Source organism: Stegodyphus dumicola, chromosome 6 (genome assembly GCF_044657685.1).
Source record: "Stegodyphus dumicola isolate Sdum_Otavi_A_Nest chromosome 6, ASM4465768v1".
Lineage (NCBI taxonomy): Eukaryota > Metazoa > Arthropoda > Arachnida > Araneae > Eresidae > Stegodyphus > Stegodyphus dumicola.
Window position 1 is genome coordinate 197,812,160 of NC_140773.1, and position 18,593 is coordinate 197,830,752.

The 18,593-nt window shown below is 32.6% G+C and overlaps 1 protein-coding gene across 1 annotated transcript; it reads left to right on the forward strand.

Annotated features, from left to right (window-relative positions):
- The first annotated feature begins 951 nt into the window (after nt 1-951).
- Nucleotides 952-18,160, forward strand: LOC118188985 (lysozyme C, tracheal isozyme-like). The gene is made up of 5 exons (XM_035359510.2): nt 952-1,132; nt 2,960-3,051; nt 9,575-9,632; nt 14,765-14,840; nt 17,921-18,160. Exons 1-5 carry the CDS (start codon nt 997-999, stop codon nt 18,018-18,020), a joined length of 462 nt encoding a protein of 153 aa, XP_035215401.1. The 5' UTR covers nt 952-996; the 3' UTR covers nt 18,021-18,160.
- The last annotated feature ends 433 nt before the right edge of the window (nt 18,161-18,593 follow it).

Below are 18,593 nucleotides of genomic sequence, written 5' to 3' on the forward strand. Positions count from 1 at the left end.
TGAGACGAGGTAAACGTGCAAATAATAACTTTAAATATACAATTTGCTGAAAGAATTCAGAATTTCTGTTGTGTTGCGATTTAATCTCACTTTTCTGACAGTAACATCCTAAACAGTCCAGGCATGGACTGAAGCAGGATTGCGTCTGTCGTTAACATAAGCCTTGATCACCTTAAAGGGGACAGTAAGCCTTTGTCCAGTTCAGTAACAATTTCGAAGAAGATTTTTCTCGGGGAAGAGGTCTAAGGATATCCTACCGCTCTTTTCCTACTACTAGATCATTCGAGAGGTTGCCCGTATGTTTTAAACGCTCCCACCCCCCAAAGACTTTAACCTTTAACATTCACAAGCGTCCGGGAGTCGAACCCGGAATTTAAAACACGGCAGTCAGCAACGCTAACCATTTTACGAATCAGAGCTATCATTCTCATGTCTAAATCCAATTGCTGAGCTCAAACCCGATCGTTTATAATTTACTTCATATTACTAATACTTCTTTCTTCAATATCTATTTCATCTTCAGTCGCGAAAGAAAAATCTATTAAAAATCGGGAGTTGTTATTAATATGCACTTCTTAATTACCTTTCAAGTAATTTCTATATTTAAAGTAAAAAGATACAATCTCGCTTAACCGCAACAGAAGCAATACAGTAACGTGTCATTCAGCGATACAGATGCTTCGATAAAACAACTTCCGTTCATTTTTGCTTTCATTTAAATGTGAATAAACCGTAAGTACTCAACACCCGTCAAAACTATGTTTGCACAACTTGTACCAATAATATTATGAAAATGTGATAATTCTCATAATCAGCTGACACATTAAACACGACGCCAGTTCATTAGATCAAATCTTTACCTTTCTCAAGGTCTGTGATTTCAGATGTTGCACTCTCATGACAATAGCACAGCATAAAAGGAGATAAGATAAATTAAACTCATAAAAAGGACTTAATACATATGAAAGTTAAGAGATCTGGAGAGCACACCAAAAAATGGCTTCCTTTGTGCCTTTACTGTTACTGTTCCTATGTTTGCAGGTGGCTGTTCTGGAAGCAAAAATTTTGAAACCATGCGACGTAGCTTCAGCGATGATCCAGTTGGGCCAAAAGAAAACGAAAGCGGCAAGCTGTAAGTGTCTTTACGTTATGTAAGCTGCTAAACGTAGTTAGTTGTCTCTTGTACTAAAAATTGTACAGGAAAAATTGTTTTCTTGTATAAAAATTCCTGTTTGTTTCCTTGTACAAATTCTGTATAATTGTTTTGCTGTATTAAAACATTGTACAGCGGAACAATTAAACTCCGCCCCCTTTTTTGAAGTTAATTTCTTTGGGCAGCGCAAATTTTTAACGATTTCTGTATGCCAATTGTCATTTTAAAATCAATTCAGCATTTTCAGCAGTGAAAGAAAAAGATCTTTAATTTATTTTTTTAAATGAATATGAAATTCAGAAAAACAAAACTATATCATTCCAATACGTAACTCTTCTTGTAAAAATATGTTATGATGCATAAAATCAGTTTAATATTCAAGAATGAAAGTTATAAAATATCATCAATATCTTTTATAATTTCGAAACAGTGAAATTCTTAAAGTGTTTTCAAATTGTCTCTGAGCTTCCCAATCGGGAGAGTGGTTAGTGACTCTGACTACCGAACCGAAGGGCTCGGGTTCGAATTCCGGAAAAGGCATGGATGTTTGTAAATGTAAAGTGTCTTTGCGGAAGAAGGGCCTCTAAATAAATCGCTAGCCGAAAGTTCTCTCATGTGGTTTAGTTGTAGGGGGAGAGAGGTGGGAAGCCCTAGGACTCACCTCCGGGGTGCTGTTCCTCAAAATTGCGGTGGAACTGGGCAAACTCCTCTTGCCGTCTAATGGGGCCTAAGTTTCTTACCAACGACAGGTGCAGTCTTGTACTCCTTGTCACGATGAATTTCGTAGGTTTGTTCTGATGATGAAGCCAGACAAATGAGATCGCCCATTCACAAATGGTCTCTTAAAGAACATTTTATCATTAATAGCTTACTAAAAGGCACCTAACTAGAATGATTAATAAAAATAATATTGGATGCTTTATAATGATTTTTGAATAAAGTAAATTATTCAGGAACAGGCGTCCTCCATTTACCGGACAGTTAACAACCAAAGTATTACAGAAAACTTCAAATCATTGTAATACGAAAGCAGTCTTTTTTTTTTTTTTTTTTTTTTTTTTTTTTAATGCTGCCACTTTAATAAATAAGTTACATTATAAATATCAAATAAAGTAATAATGAACAATATTGTGAACTATATTGCATATTTCTTCGTGAGAAGTATTTTATTCCCTTAAATAGACAGCACCTTAGTTTAATAAATCGTCAGAATTTTCAAATAGACATCTTGTTGTTACTAATGCTCACTTGTGTGACCTATTGTCAGCCCAAGCCCACGATATTCGTTGTGGCAAAGAGCACAAGTTTACGCCTACCGTTGGCAACAGCCTTGAGCACCTTACATGTGAGAGTGAGATATAGTTCAGTTCCGGCGCCACTTTTGATGAGGAGTATCCGGCGCGGGGGGGTGAGGGACGGTTCCAAGCTCTTCCCTTACTACAACCTCTCGAGAGGACTTTCGGCTCACCGCATATTTACAGTGCCCCATGCCGCGCGTACCGTATACATTTTCAAACATCCATGCCTTCTCCGGGATTCGAACCCGGAGAAGACCGTCGCTGACTGTCCTGCTTTTCGGCACGACAGTCAACGACGGTCAGCGAGCGAATCTAACCACTGTACCCGTTAATATAAGTATTACATATCCCATAACAGTATAAGTAATGCGCCTGCTAATTACAAACGTATTAAAAGATGCAAATATTTATTATTACTGAATTTTGAATTTCCGTTTTATGTTAATAAATAGTTACGTATGATGGTTTGTCTGGTTTTTTTTTTTTTTTTTTTTTTTTTTTTTCCCAGGGGTTTGCCTTGCAAAATTCGCTAGTGGTTTCAATACTCAAGCCTTGAATGGACCTCTTAGTGATGGAAGCTACGATTTTGGAATATTCCAGGCAAGATTTACTTCTAAATTTTAGTTAAACTTTATAATATACCACTTTGAATTTACTTAAAATTTACAATATACTTATAAACTTTTATATTTTTATTTTGTCATCATTATTACGAACGCATAAATTAAATGCAAATAATCTCGAACTTACTTTACACTAATAACAGTTGGAAAGAAGAAACTCTTCTAAATTTAATTCGCATTAAATGACAGAAAGATGATTATGATAAATGAGTTGAATATCTTAAAAAAGTAATGGTACTTTCGAATAACTTTGTATGGGAGAATACAAAATAACTTCAGCTTGAGAGCTTTGATATTTTTCATTAAACATTCGGAAATATGACAGTGCATAGTTTATCATTGCTGCAATATGAGTCGTTTAAAACAATAGATGCTATATTAACCAGAACAGAATTTAATTTTTTTTTATTTTAAATGCCTTTCTGAAACCTGAACTGCTTTACAAATGCAATCAAACCTTAAAAAAAGCTAATTTCATTTATTTTGTAGCTTTTGAAGTTAAATAAAACGTATTTAGATAATTTTATCTAAAAAAAATTGGGTATTTAGAACATTTAATCCTTTTTAATGTAGAATGATTTCAACATATTAAGCTCAAACTGGATAAGAAACAAGCCAGTGTCAGATTAAAAATTAGGCAAAAAGGTTCTTATATTGGTGTAGATTTTGAACAAAACTCCAACAATTTTGAGGAGATAGATATAGGTCACAGATCTTTCTTAAGAAGCATAAAAGATTTTCCAAAATGGAACTTGGAACTTGACGGTACTAATGGCCTTAAGAATCTCCGCCTTTACCATTTATCATGAAAATTTGTGCCCTAAGGCGTTTGGCAGTATAATATGCAACCAAATAACACTTCGCCAAAAGGCGGAATGAAGTACATGTACTTAACATTTGGATGCTTTGATGTTTGGTATTTTTTCTGGCATTCAGCAGGATAATTTAGGTTACCAATTGAAAAAGCTTTATGAATAATTTTAGCAGAAATAAAGTCAAAATTGTCCTTAAAATTCCAACTATGGCTTGCTATTGAAGATTTGTTTTTTTCTCCTTTTCGGAAATAGGATTTGTGTTCTTTGACGCGAATTTTTAACACTGTTTTAGTTTGGCCGGTATATCTCAAACGACACTGACAAGAAAGGCAATAAATTTCCTAAGAATTAAAGTAAGAGAGGGAATCTTTAAGAATCAAACAATAAATTCTGTTGATAGAGATTAGAAAATAATTTGAATGTTAAACTTCTGGAGAATGCTTGTAATTTTATAACAGATGGAGGAATGAAATGAAATGGCGGAAGTTTCTTTTTTTATGTAAACAAAATATTTGTAAAGAGGAAAACCTTAGCACTGACACTAGCTGATTATTGATTACTCTAATCATATAAATGTTAATAAAATCTTGTCACCGAAAAATGTCAAAATACTTCTAAGATCAGTTTAATTTTAAAACAGATAACTTCACTGTATTGAGAAATAGTCCAAATACTGTTATTTCGAAAATATTAAAAATATATTATGCGCCACGGAACTAGCAGAACCTCCTTGTTTTTCTTCTTTTGCAGGACGTTTTTTGCAAAAACGAAAAAAATAGATTTTCCAGCTGTTAAATACGAAGCTTTATTATAATTCCCTTATTTTTGCTGATTACTGCATTTTTTTCCTTTCAGATTGTTAAGATCGAGAATTATCTTATCACTGGCAGCAGCCTTCTGGCTTGTTTCTGACACGCGTTTTTTATATAGTGTTGATAAATCAAGGTCTAGTGTATTCCAGGGTGTGTTAAACAATAAAAGAACTTGCCAGATCGCACTACATATCCCTATCTAAATATGAGTACTGATAAAATTATTGCCTTCTAGTTGTAATAGCAAGTATATAGTCTCAATGCGACGAGTCAAAAATTCTGAAAATGCTTACCTTAATTTTGGTAGCGTGTCACCTCCCACTCTAAACACAGGATTCACAATTCATCATATAAAATATAAGGTTATCAACGCAGTCTAATTAATTAATTTAATACTTCAATTTGAGAAACAGAAGTAAAACTCATTTGAATTACTGCTCATGGATTTTACTACGACACTCACATAAGTGATAATTTCAAACTGTTGCATTCAGGCGTCTTCTAGGTGCAACTGCTCAATAAAAAAAATCAGCAAAAACTATTCAGTTATTCACTTTCGTAGCACTTGTAATTATTTTAAAAGCAGAACTGATCAAAAAATAGTATAATATGATCAAAAGGTGGTATTCAATGAAAGGCAGGTACATAAGCAGCATGAGTTGGCAAAGACAGTAGAACATTTTTCTTTTATAAAGCAGTCAGCGTTAATATAAATTGTTGATCTGAACTGGAAGTAATTCACAGGGCCTTGCGGCAGCTTTGCCGTTGTAGGTCTTCTTACTGTAAAGCCATCATTCTCTAGTAGGTCTGTACTAGAATTCGGATTCTAGTAGGTCTGTATTTCAGGCTCTTGCGAACAACAGAACTTGCAACACAAACCGTATTTATGAATGCCGATATCTTTTGAACATGCTTAAAGATTCGAAAGCCGTGCAAAGGATATCAGCTTATTCGGAGTAAAAAGAAATACGTGTGCAGATTTCCTGTCAAAGAAAGGAAGACTGCACTCCAGAAACTCAGAAATTTTGAATAAAATATAAATACGGAATTTAGCAAGATTCATGAATCAAATTTAGGCGTAAAAGTTAAGGGAAAAGTTTAGCAATATCTGTGCAAGAGATGTAATATCCCTGATTCTGCTTGTGCTAGAACTGTTAAATCATGTAATATTTTGATTGAAGTTAATTTCCTCAATGGTCATCTCTTTTACATTAGGAATTTTACATTAGAAACATCTCTTTTACATCGGGAATTTCCAAGTGACTCTTTTGTGACTTTGGAAAAGCTATGGACAACAACAAAAAAAAAAAAAAAAAAAAAAAAAAAAACACCACTGGCTTAATAGTTTAAATGCGTCTTAAGGAAGTACTAAGAAGAAAGATGGGTAACGGCTTAAGTACCGAAAATCAGACGTTTGTAAATAAGTAAATAAATAATTGCACAAGTACTGTGAATTTTATTTTATGCTAACAATTACTTGTTCTTAAACATTGTACAAGATAAAATATTCATTTTTACATGCTTTTTGAGCTTTACTTCCATCGCATACTTTCGTAAAATAAAGCAACACATTTATTGAAAAAGATGACTAAGCGTTGAAGAATATGCTGTAGTTGTGATGTGAGTAATTTTTCTGATGCGCGTTTCTTTGATAAGATTCCGATACTGCAGTATGCATACCTTGCTTCTAAATTTATCGTGCATAAGAATTATTATGTTTTGAAAATGCAGTTTCCGATAAAACAGTACGTAATGAATAAAATTATAATCCCATAAATTAGTGATGTAAACTATTTATATCATACATTTATATACTTTTATAATGTAAATGCATGCAATAAACTTTCCTGCCAAACGTATGTTATTGTGTGCAGGAAGCAAGAAATGAAGTAAGTAACAGAAAAATGCAATAAGTTGTTTGATAATTTTATGTCGCTAAAAATTAAATTTCACAAATATATGCTGCTAATAATACCAATTCATTCGGAATTTTATGAATAATAAAATAAAAAATTCGATGATTTTTAAAGAATTTCGTGAAAAATGTGTGACGATTAAGCAATCAATTAATTAAGCAATCAATGAATGAACACAAATATTCCAAATGTTCTCCCTATCAAATTATAGATGCATACATGCTCATTCAATACTTTTATTTATTAGTTGTTTACAGACATGAATATGAATTCAGGAAATATTAAAACATATGTACATATAACAAAAAAAAATAATTTTTAGCTCTGCATGAGCAGTATATTTTAATGCAATAAAATACAGGATTATCATGAAAGAATCATCCGATTGCAAAATTTTATATTTTCCATGATTACAAACAGAAAATTGTAAATAATATGTCATTGTAAAGAAAATTATTAATTTTTTCTGAAGTGTTAGCTATCACTTTTTTTTTTTTTTTTTTTGCCAAACACGTTGTAATATTTCTCTATTAACTGTTTGCAAAGCATCACAAATGCGTTGTTGTTTAAGTTCAGGCAGAAATGTACGCAAAGGTGGTATGAACACAAGATCTTTGACCTATCTTAAAAAGGAAGAAGTCATATGGGGTTAAATTAGGCGACCTAGGAGGGTAGCTGTGTAGGACCGGCTGCACTGCCACCAATACAATGGTGTGGTAGTTCTCTGATAGAAATTTACGAATCTTAAAATGCCAATGAGATGGCACAACATTTTATTGAAAAATGAAATTTTGTATCAACTGAGGAAAATGCTGAACCTAAATTCGCCCTAAACAATGATTACTGACTGACTTCTTGCAAAAGAGAGCCCACAGAAGGCCTTCTCCATTTACGACTATAGACGCCATTTCCACTCACAAACCCGTAAGCTCGCAGCAATTTTTGGTGTGAGACGTGGGGTCGAATGCAGGTAATAAAAGCGATGGAGGAGTAACTAAGACGGCTCATGGCTGCCCTTTGATGCATTACAAGAAAAGATGGAAGGGACTGTCAACTCCGTTAAAATAGAGGTGCAGGCGACCCAAAAATCCGTTAAAGAAGAGATTAAAGCTGTACAAGGAAGACTGCAAGGGAAAATTAAAAGAGAAATTACCTGCATAATAGTAAACAAATACGAGGCTACGGAAGTCGGAGAAAGAGTTACTGCTGTCGAACAACAAATTGGAGAAAGAATTTTTTTCTATCAAACAACAAATCGAAAAGATAGTTTCTATTGCCGAACAAAAAAATCTATTACAGAGTTTCTTCTGTCGCCAAAGAAGTTGACAACTTAAAGAAATGCATAGCGACAACAGGAAGCAATTCTAAAGATTTTAAATTTTTACTCATGCCTTCTCGACCTTCTCTAAAGCTATCCACTTATGATGCAAAGACCTCTTGGCAAGTATATATAAGAATCAGTTCATAAACAGCATAATGACGTTAGTGCTGCCACCTATTGCCAAAAGACAATTTAACAAACTAAAACTTTTACATTTTCGCTTTATAATGACATATTAATTATAATTTTCTGTTTGTAATTAAGGAAAACATTAAATTTTGTAATAGGATGATTTTTTCCCCCTGATAACTCTGTATGTACAAATTTAGAATACACGCATTTTAAAATCTATATAAATACACAGATGAACTCAGCTGATAGTAAAAAAGATATCGTTTCATTACAGTTTTATTCACAGGAAGTTGCATTTCAGTTCTCCGTTCTGTTTAATATCAAATTTGAAATGTTTGTACATTCTTTAAAACTCTTAATAGCATAGTAAAGAATGTGCCAGCGCTTAAGCGTACACCTAGTTTAACACAAGGGTTTTAGGCATACGTGAAACCAGCAGATAAAAACTCTCTTGTTTAATTGCTGATGTTTAGCTGCTGTTGTTGCGTATGAAAACTTTCTTTTTACTTTTATCTCAACTATCAAGGAAGACCGTTCATAACGCTTAACGTTTTCAATAAAAATTACTGTGGGGGAGTGAGTGACCACATGAGAGTTTGAAGTCGCATATAGTACGTAAGATTTATTATTTAAACTAGCCAGTTATTTATAATTTCAGCCTTTACTATAGCTTCTTCTTTTCGTTTCTTCACCATAATGTAAACTGAGTTACAGAGTATTTAAGCCGTAAACTGAGTTACAGGGTATTATTTATTATTTTATTTTTGGGTTGTGAATTAAAACGTGTTTCTGCCTCCCGCTGCCTTAAGTTTCTGAGAGCTCTGATAAGTTTGTAATTATTCGGTTTTGCGTTACTACTACTGACATTTAAAATTTGATACGCCGGTTACAAATTTTGAATGAAGTTAGATTTCAAATTAGTTGTGTAGTCCTTGAATATTAGTCTACGTTTTACTGTTTAGTTACATCGCCACAAAAGTAGTGGTTGATTCTGTTAGCACAAGAAGTGCGTTTATAGCCAAAAATCTGTTTTAATAAAAAGGCTGTTTAAACCTTTTCAAGTCTCTAATTACTTCAGACGCAGCGATAATTAGCTTTACGTCTGTGTGGAGTTTGGAACTAGTTTATGCTCCCTAAAGCAAGTCAGACTTTATACGTATACTACATACGCATATTCCTTGCACTATGAATTTTCTTTGATCAAATTATTTAAGAACAATTATTGAATGAGATAAATTTTAAGTGCAGATATAACGCAGAAGCATGGTTAGAGGCAAAAATAAAACCTAGTCTTTGGTGTAAAAGATTTAAAAAAAAATTATTCAAAACTGTATTTTACGTATATCAAAATGTTAATTTTTATATAGTTAAGCGAGATTTTATTCAGCACTTTGATAATTCTCAAGACATGATATAAAACGAGAAAATTTACATCGTAGCAAATAATATTCATCCAATGTGTAATGCAATAAATGATATACAAACTGCACTTTTATTTCTTTAGATAAACGACAAGTACTGCAAAGCAGGATCCAAACAGAGTTGCGGAGTATCGTGTACAGGTAAGTGTTATTAACTGAAATGCACTTTATTAGCCATTACTTTCAATAAAATTAAAGCTTTTATCAGCATATACACTCTACACTAGAAAAAAAAGGGGAACGAAAAATTCTATATCTTCTGTTCTTCTGGACCGATTGACGAAATTTAATTTGCGTTACTATATTAGATTTGTATATAACATTATTGTTCTAACACATATTTTGAAGCAAAATCGAACTTTTTCTGAAATGACATACTTATTTTTTCCATTTTTCGATTTTACGACTCAAATTATGCCTAAATATTAAATTTCATAAAATCTGGCGAGAAACATAACAAGAAATTCAAAAATTTATCTTGGCGCACCTTTCTTATTTTGCGCCAAAAATAATTCACTTGGAGTAATTCTTAATTTATGGTAGCCTATTTTCCTTTACATTTCATTGTGAACGAGCGGAAAAAAGGTGCTTTATTCATTCTTTCGAATAATTTTAACAAAGTGCGTAAACTATATTCGGTGTTATAATCGCTTATAACAAATATGCCACAGTTCAAAACGAGCCAATATATAAATTAATGTATATCTTAGAAAATATCTTGGGAAATTTTGAATAAAAAAACTATTTTTTTGCAGGTACGCCTAAAAATACCTCTACTTTAAGGTGATGGCAAAACGTTTATATCTTATAATTTTAAAATGTTTTCGAAGAATTTTTAAAAATTACTAAAAATATAAATTAAAAAGTAAATCAAAAATTATCTTCGAATTTTATTTGGATTGAACTTAAATTTCGAATTATTAAAGATGGAATCAAGTAAGTTTAATAAAGAAAGGGATATTAATAAATATATATTAATTAACATTCAGGAGCTAAAGCTTTAATAGCTAATATTTTAAAAACTACTTGCGCGATTTTATAGAACCTGACAATTTGGCACAATTTGAGTCACCAAAATATCTATGTTTAATCAACTCTGTATATAAATCTAAGATATAATAAATCCCTAAGTCACGCTTTCGAGGCATGAAAAACGCAAGTTAAATTTCGTCAATCAACCCAATAGAATGAGAAATATAGAACTGTCTTTTTTTTAGGTGGGGGGTAGAATGTACTTGATACATGAGGTTTGATTTTTAATATATTTCACTAGAAGTGTTTGTGATAATGATTGTTTTCAAATGAATTTAAATTCATTTTTGGTTTGTGACTACATAATTCGGCACTGTAAACTTCGAAAAATACAAATGGTAACAAACTAATTCAAATCATTGGTCACCAATTATAACGGTTTTTATTACCTATCACAGGTGACTTTTCAGACGGTTTTTTAAAGTTTCATAGAATAAGGTTTGTGTTTCTTGGAACATAGGGAAAGTCTTCTCTTAACATGACAAACCCATATTTGAGAGAATTTTGGTTTTCTCTGGAAATGATGGCTTTAGTGAATGAGATGTTTATTTTTATTCTTAAAAAATACAATAATTTAAAATGGTCACAGTACAATTCAAATATCTTAATTCGTTTTATATTTCGATTTTCTTGAAAGGTACAGTAATTGCCTTTACATAATCAAATAAATCTTTTCTTTGTGTGCTTTAACGAGTCAGTATTTCTAATAATTTAATTAGTTTAGACATTTTTATATCTACAGGAATTAATCAGACATTACATGTCAATTCAAAGATTACTTTCTTTCACCATTTAACAGGTCATCCATTCAGCGAAATTGTAGGGGTTATTTTAATTTTCTCACAGTTATTACTTCCTTGTACGAAGTAGAGGAAGTATTGTAATAAGGAAAAATTTCATGTATCATATTTCAAAGGAAATATCCATTTTGACCGCTATCGAATGCAATTTAACGATATTTTTGCGTGACGTCTGTACGTACGGACAGAATAAAGGATGCTTTTTTGCCAAACGGATTATAAAACTGGTTTAAAATGCATTCAGAAGAGATTTTTTCCCCTGACGTCTGTACGTACGTACGTATGTATGAATGTATCTCCCATAACTCAACAATGAGTAGCCTCAGAATGTTGTAATTTTGTATATAGGTCTGCGATAACATGTAGTTGTGCACCTCTGGTTTGGTTGCAGTTGTCCGCACAAAAAGTATACAAATATATAAGTGTGTGTCTGTGTGTGTAACATAAAAAATATGAAAGCAAACTTCTAAATTTAATTGGTTATAACCTCTTTTATTTTTTATTTAATTTGGGGACTTCCTCTTTGTGTCTTAAAAATTGCTTTTTAAGTCTAAATTGCATCATTCAAATTAATCATGCGATCCTACATAATGCTTAATGCAGATGCCTCATGCCCAATCAAATAACTGTAAACCAAAACGTTTTCTAACTCGGAACTGAAACTTTTCGACTCCCTTCCTCCTTCCTCTGAAGTGCTGCGACACTTCCCTTTTCGCTTAGGCTTTCATCCTGCTAAGACGCTGCTGCAAACGCGATCTATTACTCGGCTTTAAAAATGATTGAATTACGTCATTCTTATCTTCCGGTTAAGGTTTTTATGCCTTTAGTTAATCTGCATGAAAGAGGTGTAGAATAATCAACAATTTAAAAGTTGTTTAAGCGTGGCTAAGCCTAATTTTTGTTTAATATAGCAGCCATATTTGTTTACATTTGAAACTCAGCAGAATAGTGAATTCAGTCAGTTTCTCTATGAGTCAGTTGCCGAGTGGGACCAAAAGTAAACTTTCAGTTTATCAGAACTACTATTTCTTCTTATCTGTTTTGGAAACATGTAAGTGTCCTGAGTAGAACAGTGTGTTTACCTAAACTATGTCCTGTTAAACTGTAGAAGAGATGACAAGAAAAGGAAGGGGTTTAACTACCCTTTATTCTTCACTATTCATTGGCGCTCCCGCACTTCGGGATAAAAAGAAAAAGAAAATAAGAACTACAAGATTACTAAAATTAAATAATAGCTAAACACGAATACTTTACACAGACTAGTAGCACTAAGATTGGCCTTTTAGAGTTTTACGTATGCAGTACGCAAACTGTGGGAAAACTACAATATGTCTTCAATATTAAGAGGCTTAAACCTCTGGCTTTAATCCTTTGCGGCACAGAGTGTCCGGTCTGGACATTAAAGAATTTCCTTCTGTACGCACGGAAAAATTGAATGAAAAAGGATTTAGAGGTTACTATAGGTTACTCTGAACCTTCTTTATTTATAGTAGATGGCAGCTCAACACAAACCAGTCCATATATTTTAGCCATGTTTAGTGTTTTAAGACCCTTCTTTTTGAAAGAAATTCTCATTTTTTTAAGGGTATAAAAGGAATTGTTTGAAAATAAATTTCTATGTTATGTTTATTGGCTGTATGCTAATCTTCTTATTCTATATTAGTTTTAAATTTTTACCTTGAAATATTCCTTAAAATCAAACGGCGAACCCCAGGTGTGCCCAAACCGGGCTCACCCATAATCTAGGACAACTGAGAGTCTGTATTCTTTGTTTCTCCGCATCTCATCGGCCAGTTCATTGACAACAATGCTCGTTTCAGCACTCTTTTCGAAGCTCTATTCAATCACTGTGCCCACTTTGGGCACACCGACAGAATTAAACGATAAGCGCTATCTTCACAAAATTTTACTTGTGTACTCCTCTAGGACAAATTAGACTGCCTACCTTTTTTTTTAAATCAAAACTCCGACTTTAAAAGGTAGCGTGCCGGAAAGGGTTAAAAGCGAACAGCAACCAGCTGAAAGCGCGCGAGAAATAAGATGGCGAGAAGGCTCACTATCTCTCTCTACTTGGCGAAAAGCCACAACTTAAATACTTAAGAGTTTGCCAGCATAATTTGCATAAACAGACTATCGCGTTTGTTCTGGCCGGAAGTGGAAAATAAGAGAAGAGAGTAAAGTTTTAAAATAAAATAAACGCTAGTAAAACTTAAGATCCTTATATAAGTTTTGTGCCCCGGAAAGTCTGCCTTGTTGCCCGCTGGTCGAATTGTTTGTTTTTGCGTAAAAACTCTAATTTGAAGTGTAAAAAAATTTTCTTAATTGTTTTATCTGTATTTGGTGCTTTATTGTTTTCTATATTTTTCATTTTTTAACGAAGATATTTTGAGGTTTTATGCATTTTTGCCTTACCGCGAAGTAAGAACTGAATTAATTGAATGAGACATCTATCTCTAGGGAAATTCGAGGAAATAAATTTAAATCAAATGGAACAAAAATGCATATAATTTAATATTCCTACGAAGAAGTAATGTGGTGTCCACATCAGATTTTTTTTAATTTTGAAAACTGTTTTAAATTTTTAAAATTCTTTTCCTATATTTTCTTGTTTCCCACCTATAATTCCCTGCCAGAATGAGTTTTCAAGATTCCGTTTCATATAAATGAGGTAGAACCAGTATATAATGGGAAGTCTCGGTCATTTCCGTAAGAAGAGCTTAGAACAGCGTATTTTGCCTTCTGGACATGTTGTTACTTTAAGCCAAACTTTACTACGTTCAGCCGTACTGTTACGTGCCTGTATTCACCTTTGAAGTTCAAGAGGGGCCAGCTCATTAGTTATTCTGTACATTTTCAGGTAGTTTTTAGTTAGCTAACATTAGTTTAGTTTCTTATTTTCTGTGTAAAGTTAAAGCACAGGTGGAGGCTTCCTGTAAGTTCGAGAGGGGCCAACTGTAAATATTCTCAAGTTAAATAAAAGGGTATTTGAACCCTTCTATGGATATGCCACTCTAGTCGTTTAGTAAGTCAGCGAATAGCCTCTACGTACTTCTCAAGTATTCTAGTTACCAAAAGTAACCAATTTAATTAGAATCTTGTAAAATGTTTTAGTTTCCATGTAAAGGAACATTATGAAAAAATCTGACCATTTAGAATTTATGCCATTATTTTTTTAAAAATAAATTTTAAGAATTCGCAAAAAATGTCCTTTTCGCTGTATCAAATTTTGTATCTCAATATAATTGTTTAACTCACATTACTAAGTAATAAACTAATTGATTGCTTACAGTTTGGCTTATTCTGCTTACCTTGTACATCTGTAATTTTATTGTAGCGACATAACAGTTAAGAAAAAGTAGAAAAACTGAAACATGTTTAGATTTTTGTTAATTTATAATTAATTTACTCATGACAAACGTGTAATTTTTCATTTGTCAACAGATTTGGTGAAAGATGATCCAATACCGAGCGCAAAATGTGCTTTGAAGATATTTGATAAAGAAGGTTTCGGCCATTGGTGAGTTCACATTTTTTAAAACAAGATTTCAGAAAATGTTCACACATTTTTAGAACGATTTCAATGAAGAATTTAGAAAAGGCAAAAGCTTTGGAATAAAAACTTCCGGCGACAGCTTATTTGAATTGAGTATTATCGTCTGCTATTTTAACATTTATTTTCTTTCAAAATATCGCTTGTAAACAAGCTATGGATTGAAGCAAAATAAGCAGTAATATTAATTGGAAAAGGAAAAACCGTCAATCAATACTTCTGCATGGAAAGAAGACTTCAAATGAATAATCGAAAAATGTACGACCTCTTTCTAATGTTTCTGAAATTAAATCACTGGTAATAAGAGAAAATCCACCGACGTAAAAATGATTGGATATTCTTTAAATACATCTCTGTCAACAACAAATAAAATAATAAACCAATATTTACAACTTAAAAAAGCTAAAAACACAGAGTTCATTAGCTCTTACCGAGGCATATGACTCAACACATAACAATTTGTAGAACCCTGTATAAAAACTAGTTAGAAGGAGATAAATGAAAATTCATTGGGACCCTTGATGAAGCATAGGCTTACCTATATAACTGCAATAAAAAAAGGTCTATTTATTACGCAAAACGAAGAGCGGAAAATGTATAAACTTGTTTCCGTCAGTACAAAGAAAGGTTCAGTAAGGGGTATGACTATCGCAGGATTCTCTTGCAAAAATTAAAAAAAAATAAGAAGAGTTGAAAAACTGTTAAAATTAAATCAGCGTGTTATGAAGAGAAAACTTTACTTCCATTATTTACAGAAGAAATTACATATTTTTGTCCCAGTGACTTTCAAGGAGTGAAAATTCATCAAGACACAAGTCATACTTTGAAAAGTACCACAACATTCCTTGAAAATATGATGTCTGATACAGGTATTGCATATATACCTTTCCAGCGTATTCTTGTGAAGTTTGCTGACGTTCACCAATGGATTACTGTGACTCTGGTCTCTTGAAAAGAGTTCTTTCTAAGCGCAAACCCATCTCGATTGATGGAATCTGGAAAGCAGTGGAAGAGGCATGGAAATACAACCCATTGGGAATTTTACAAAAACCTCTTCTGTCATGGAAATCACGGTGCAGACTAGTCCCGAAAAAAAGGCTATCAAATCATTTAAAAAATACCCTTTACATTTTAAACATTAATTATACGACCCCGAAATCTTTCTAAAAATGTGTGAACACCCTCCGAGAAAGTGTAATATAATGAGAATTTTTAGTTTGCAGAGAAACTAATAAGAGAAATGCCAGCAAATGTTTCAACTGACTTCATAGCTACTTAAACACAGTTTCGTAAATGCAGATCCAACCTTCTATCATAGTTTTACAGAAAACAGTTATTTACATAGTTGAGCATACGTTTTCACAAAAGCGATATTCAGCACATACGAACCTCCATATAGTATATATGTAATGAAAAAGACGTAGCAGTGTTTGATAGTGTAGAACACAAAATGTTGGATTCGTAATAAACAGCAAACTTCGCAGTCGAGGCGGATAAAATATTCATCCTTATTTCAACTGACATTTGCAGCCACAGTTTACCCTAAACAAAGTGAAGAGAGAGGTATTCGAATTTGTATTTAACTAACAATAAAATACCAATTTAGAGGAAGATTTATGTCGCTCATAAATTAAAAGACCAGCATTTCCATGCATGTTTTCATTAAAAGAATTGATAAATTTAATTTGTTTCAGAAAACACATTTTATTCACAAAAATCTTACCGAATTCTTTAGAAACATTGGCAGGCTTCAGCATTACCTTAATGTCAATTCATAACAATATTTGCAAAAATAAAAAATCTAAATATTTCTAATTTAATTAATTTTTCATACGATTCTTAGGTTTGAATTTTAAAATGACAAAACTGCATGAGAATGTTAGTAACGTATTTCTAGAGTCTCAAAAGTTCTAAATTACTAGTGTGGAAATTCTTTCAATATACATGCAAGTCGTAACAGAATCATAAGGAATATTAGACACAAAATATTGTCACGGAATGTAATTTAAGGGGAAACATGAAACTCAAAATATTCTAATTTATTTACTGACCGACACATCAAGGTAAGTGTAAATAACGTTAGAATCAAGTATCAAGGGCAACAAAAAAAGTTAGATTTCGTAATTTGTCCAAAATTAATATTTTTAAAATCTGAAATTGCCAAAACATGAATATCTGCGTATTTTAAAACATTTTTGTAACTTGAAATATACGTCTTAGACCAGCGGTTACGAAAATAAAGGTTGGTTAAGGACTTAAAATGGATATGGTGCACATCTCAGTGCAAAGGAAAAAAAAGTAATTGATGTAGATTTTATTTCAGCAAAAGCGCTTTCAGGGATGGAAACTCTATCACCTTTTTCATTTTCAACTGTAGATAAAAAAGCCAAATCTGCTATCTAAAGTTCGAATAATTGGTCTGTTAATTTAGCTAGACTTACCGCACGAACTGAAGAACCAATACTCATCCACTCGAAAAATAACCAAAAATGATCGTTCGATCACTTAACAGATGCTGGGTAGGTAATGCTGCGAACGGGACTAAATATGATATTATCTGTGAAATGGATGGCGATGATATTTACGGTGAAATGAAAAACGATGCCAGTTATCCAGACTTGTCCGAAGGTGAGCAAGGTTTTCGGAAATTAAAAAAAATTTAAATCGGGCATTTGTAGGTTATGTAACGTTGTATCCATATGAATGCTAGTTACCTCTTCTTAGCATAAATATAAGCTAGTTCTCAGTTTCAAAAGCTTTCGTGAATAACTTAAGTCTCCCATGAACACATCCCCCTCCTTAGATCGGTAACCATAATGAAATTTGAGATAATTCAATGAATCCTAGTCCATCTTTCTGCTTCGAAGATCCATATAACTAACTTCTATACGTTTCACATGGAAAATGCAGCGCCTGGTGGACTGCTCTTCTCTAGCTGCGCTACTGAATTCAGCTAACTCAGTACTTGTTCCTTCTGATCATATTATTGAACTTGAATTAATCCGTGAAATAATTTGTGCGACTTATGCTTGTATCTCTTCTTGCAGGTCATCTTGGAAGAACAATTGTCAAAATATAGATACGTCACGTTTCATAACGAAGTGTTTGTTGCGTTCGATAACAAGGGACGGAAGAGGATCCGGATGAACTCTATAGAAGAAGGAACTTGCCTTTCTTTACATAGGAAAAATAAGACTTGATTCAATTTTGTAAAAATTTTCAAGCTAATTGCACATAAAAATATCTCGATCAATTTATATTTTTAATAAATTTTTAATTAAAACTCTCCTGTTTGTGCATTATATAGCAATTAATTTATTCAGCAATGCAGGCGGAGAAAGAATGATAATTTACAAAAGTTTCAGTACCTGGATTATGATGAAAAAATACTCATTTGACAATCTCTGAATCTTATATTTTAAAGTAAATCACAGAAATCAACTGTTAATTTCATAAAATAAGGTTCTCAGAATTATCCTTAATATTCTAGAGCAACTTAGTAATTCAAAAAACTTGCTTTTGTCAATAATAACATCCCAGTTTCAAGATTTTATCACACTTTACACTGTTAAATTATCCACTCCGATGTCGTTAACACCATCCGAAGACAGGACTAACAGACAGGACAGGCTTGTGGTTATAAATATACACAATGCGTCTACGAAGTTTTAGGACTAAGTTCGTAAAAATCGAAAAGATTAAAAATTAATATTTTTACTT

What these genes read in the sequence shown, in the direction of transcription:
- LOC118188985 (XM_035359510.2), top strand. Translation starts at nt 997, where the DNA reads ATGGCTTCCTTTGTGCCTTTACTGTTACTGTTCCTATGTTTGCAGGTG. An exon ending in ACGATTTTGGAATATTCCAG is followed by an intron (nt 3,052 to 9,574) that starts GCAAGATTTACT and finishes TTATTTCTTTAG; the next exon opens with ATAAACGACAAGTACTGCAA. An exon ending in TTGCGGAGTATCGTGTACAG is followed by an intron (nt 9,633 to 14,764) that starts GTAAGTGTTATT and finishes ATTTGTCAACAG; the next exon opens with ATTTGGTGAAAGATGATCCA.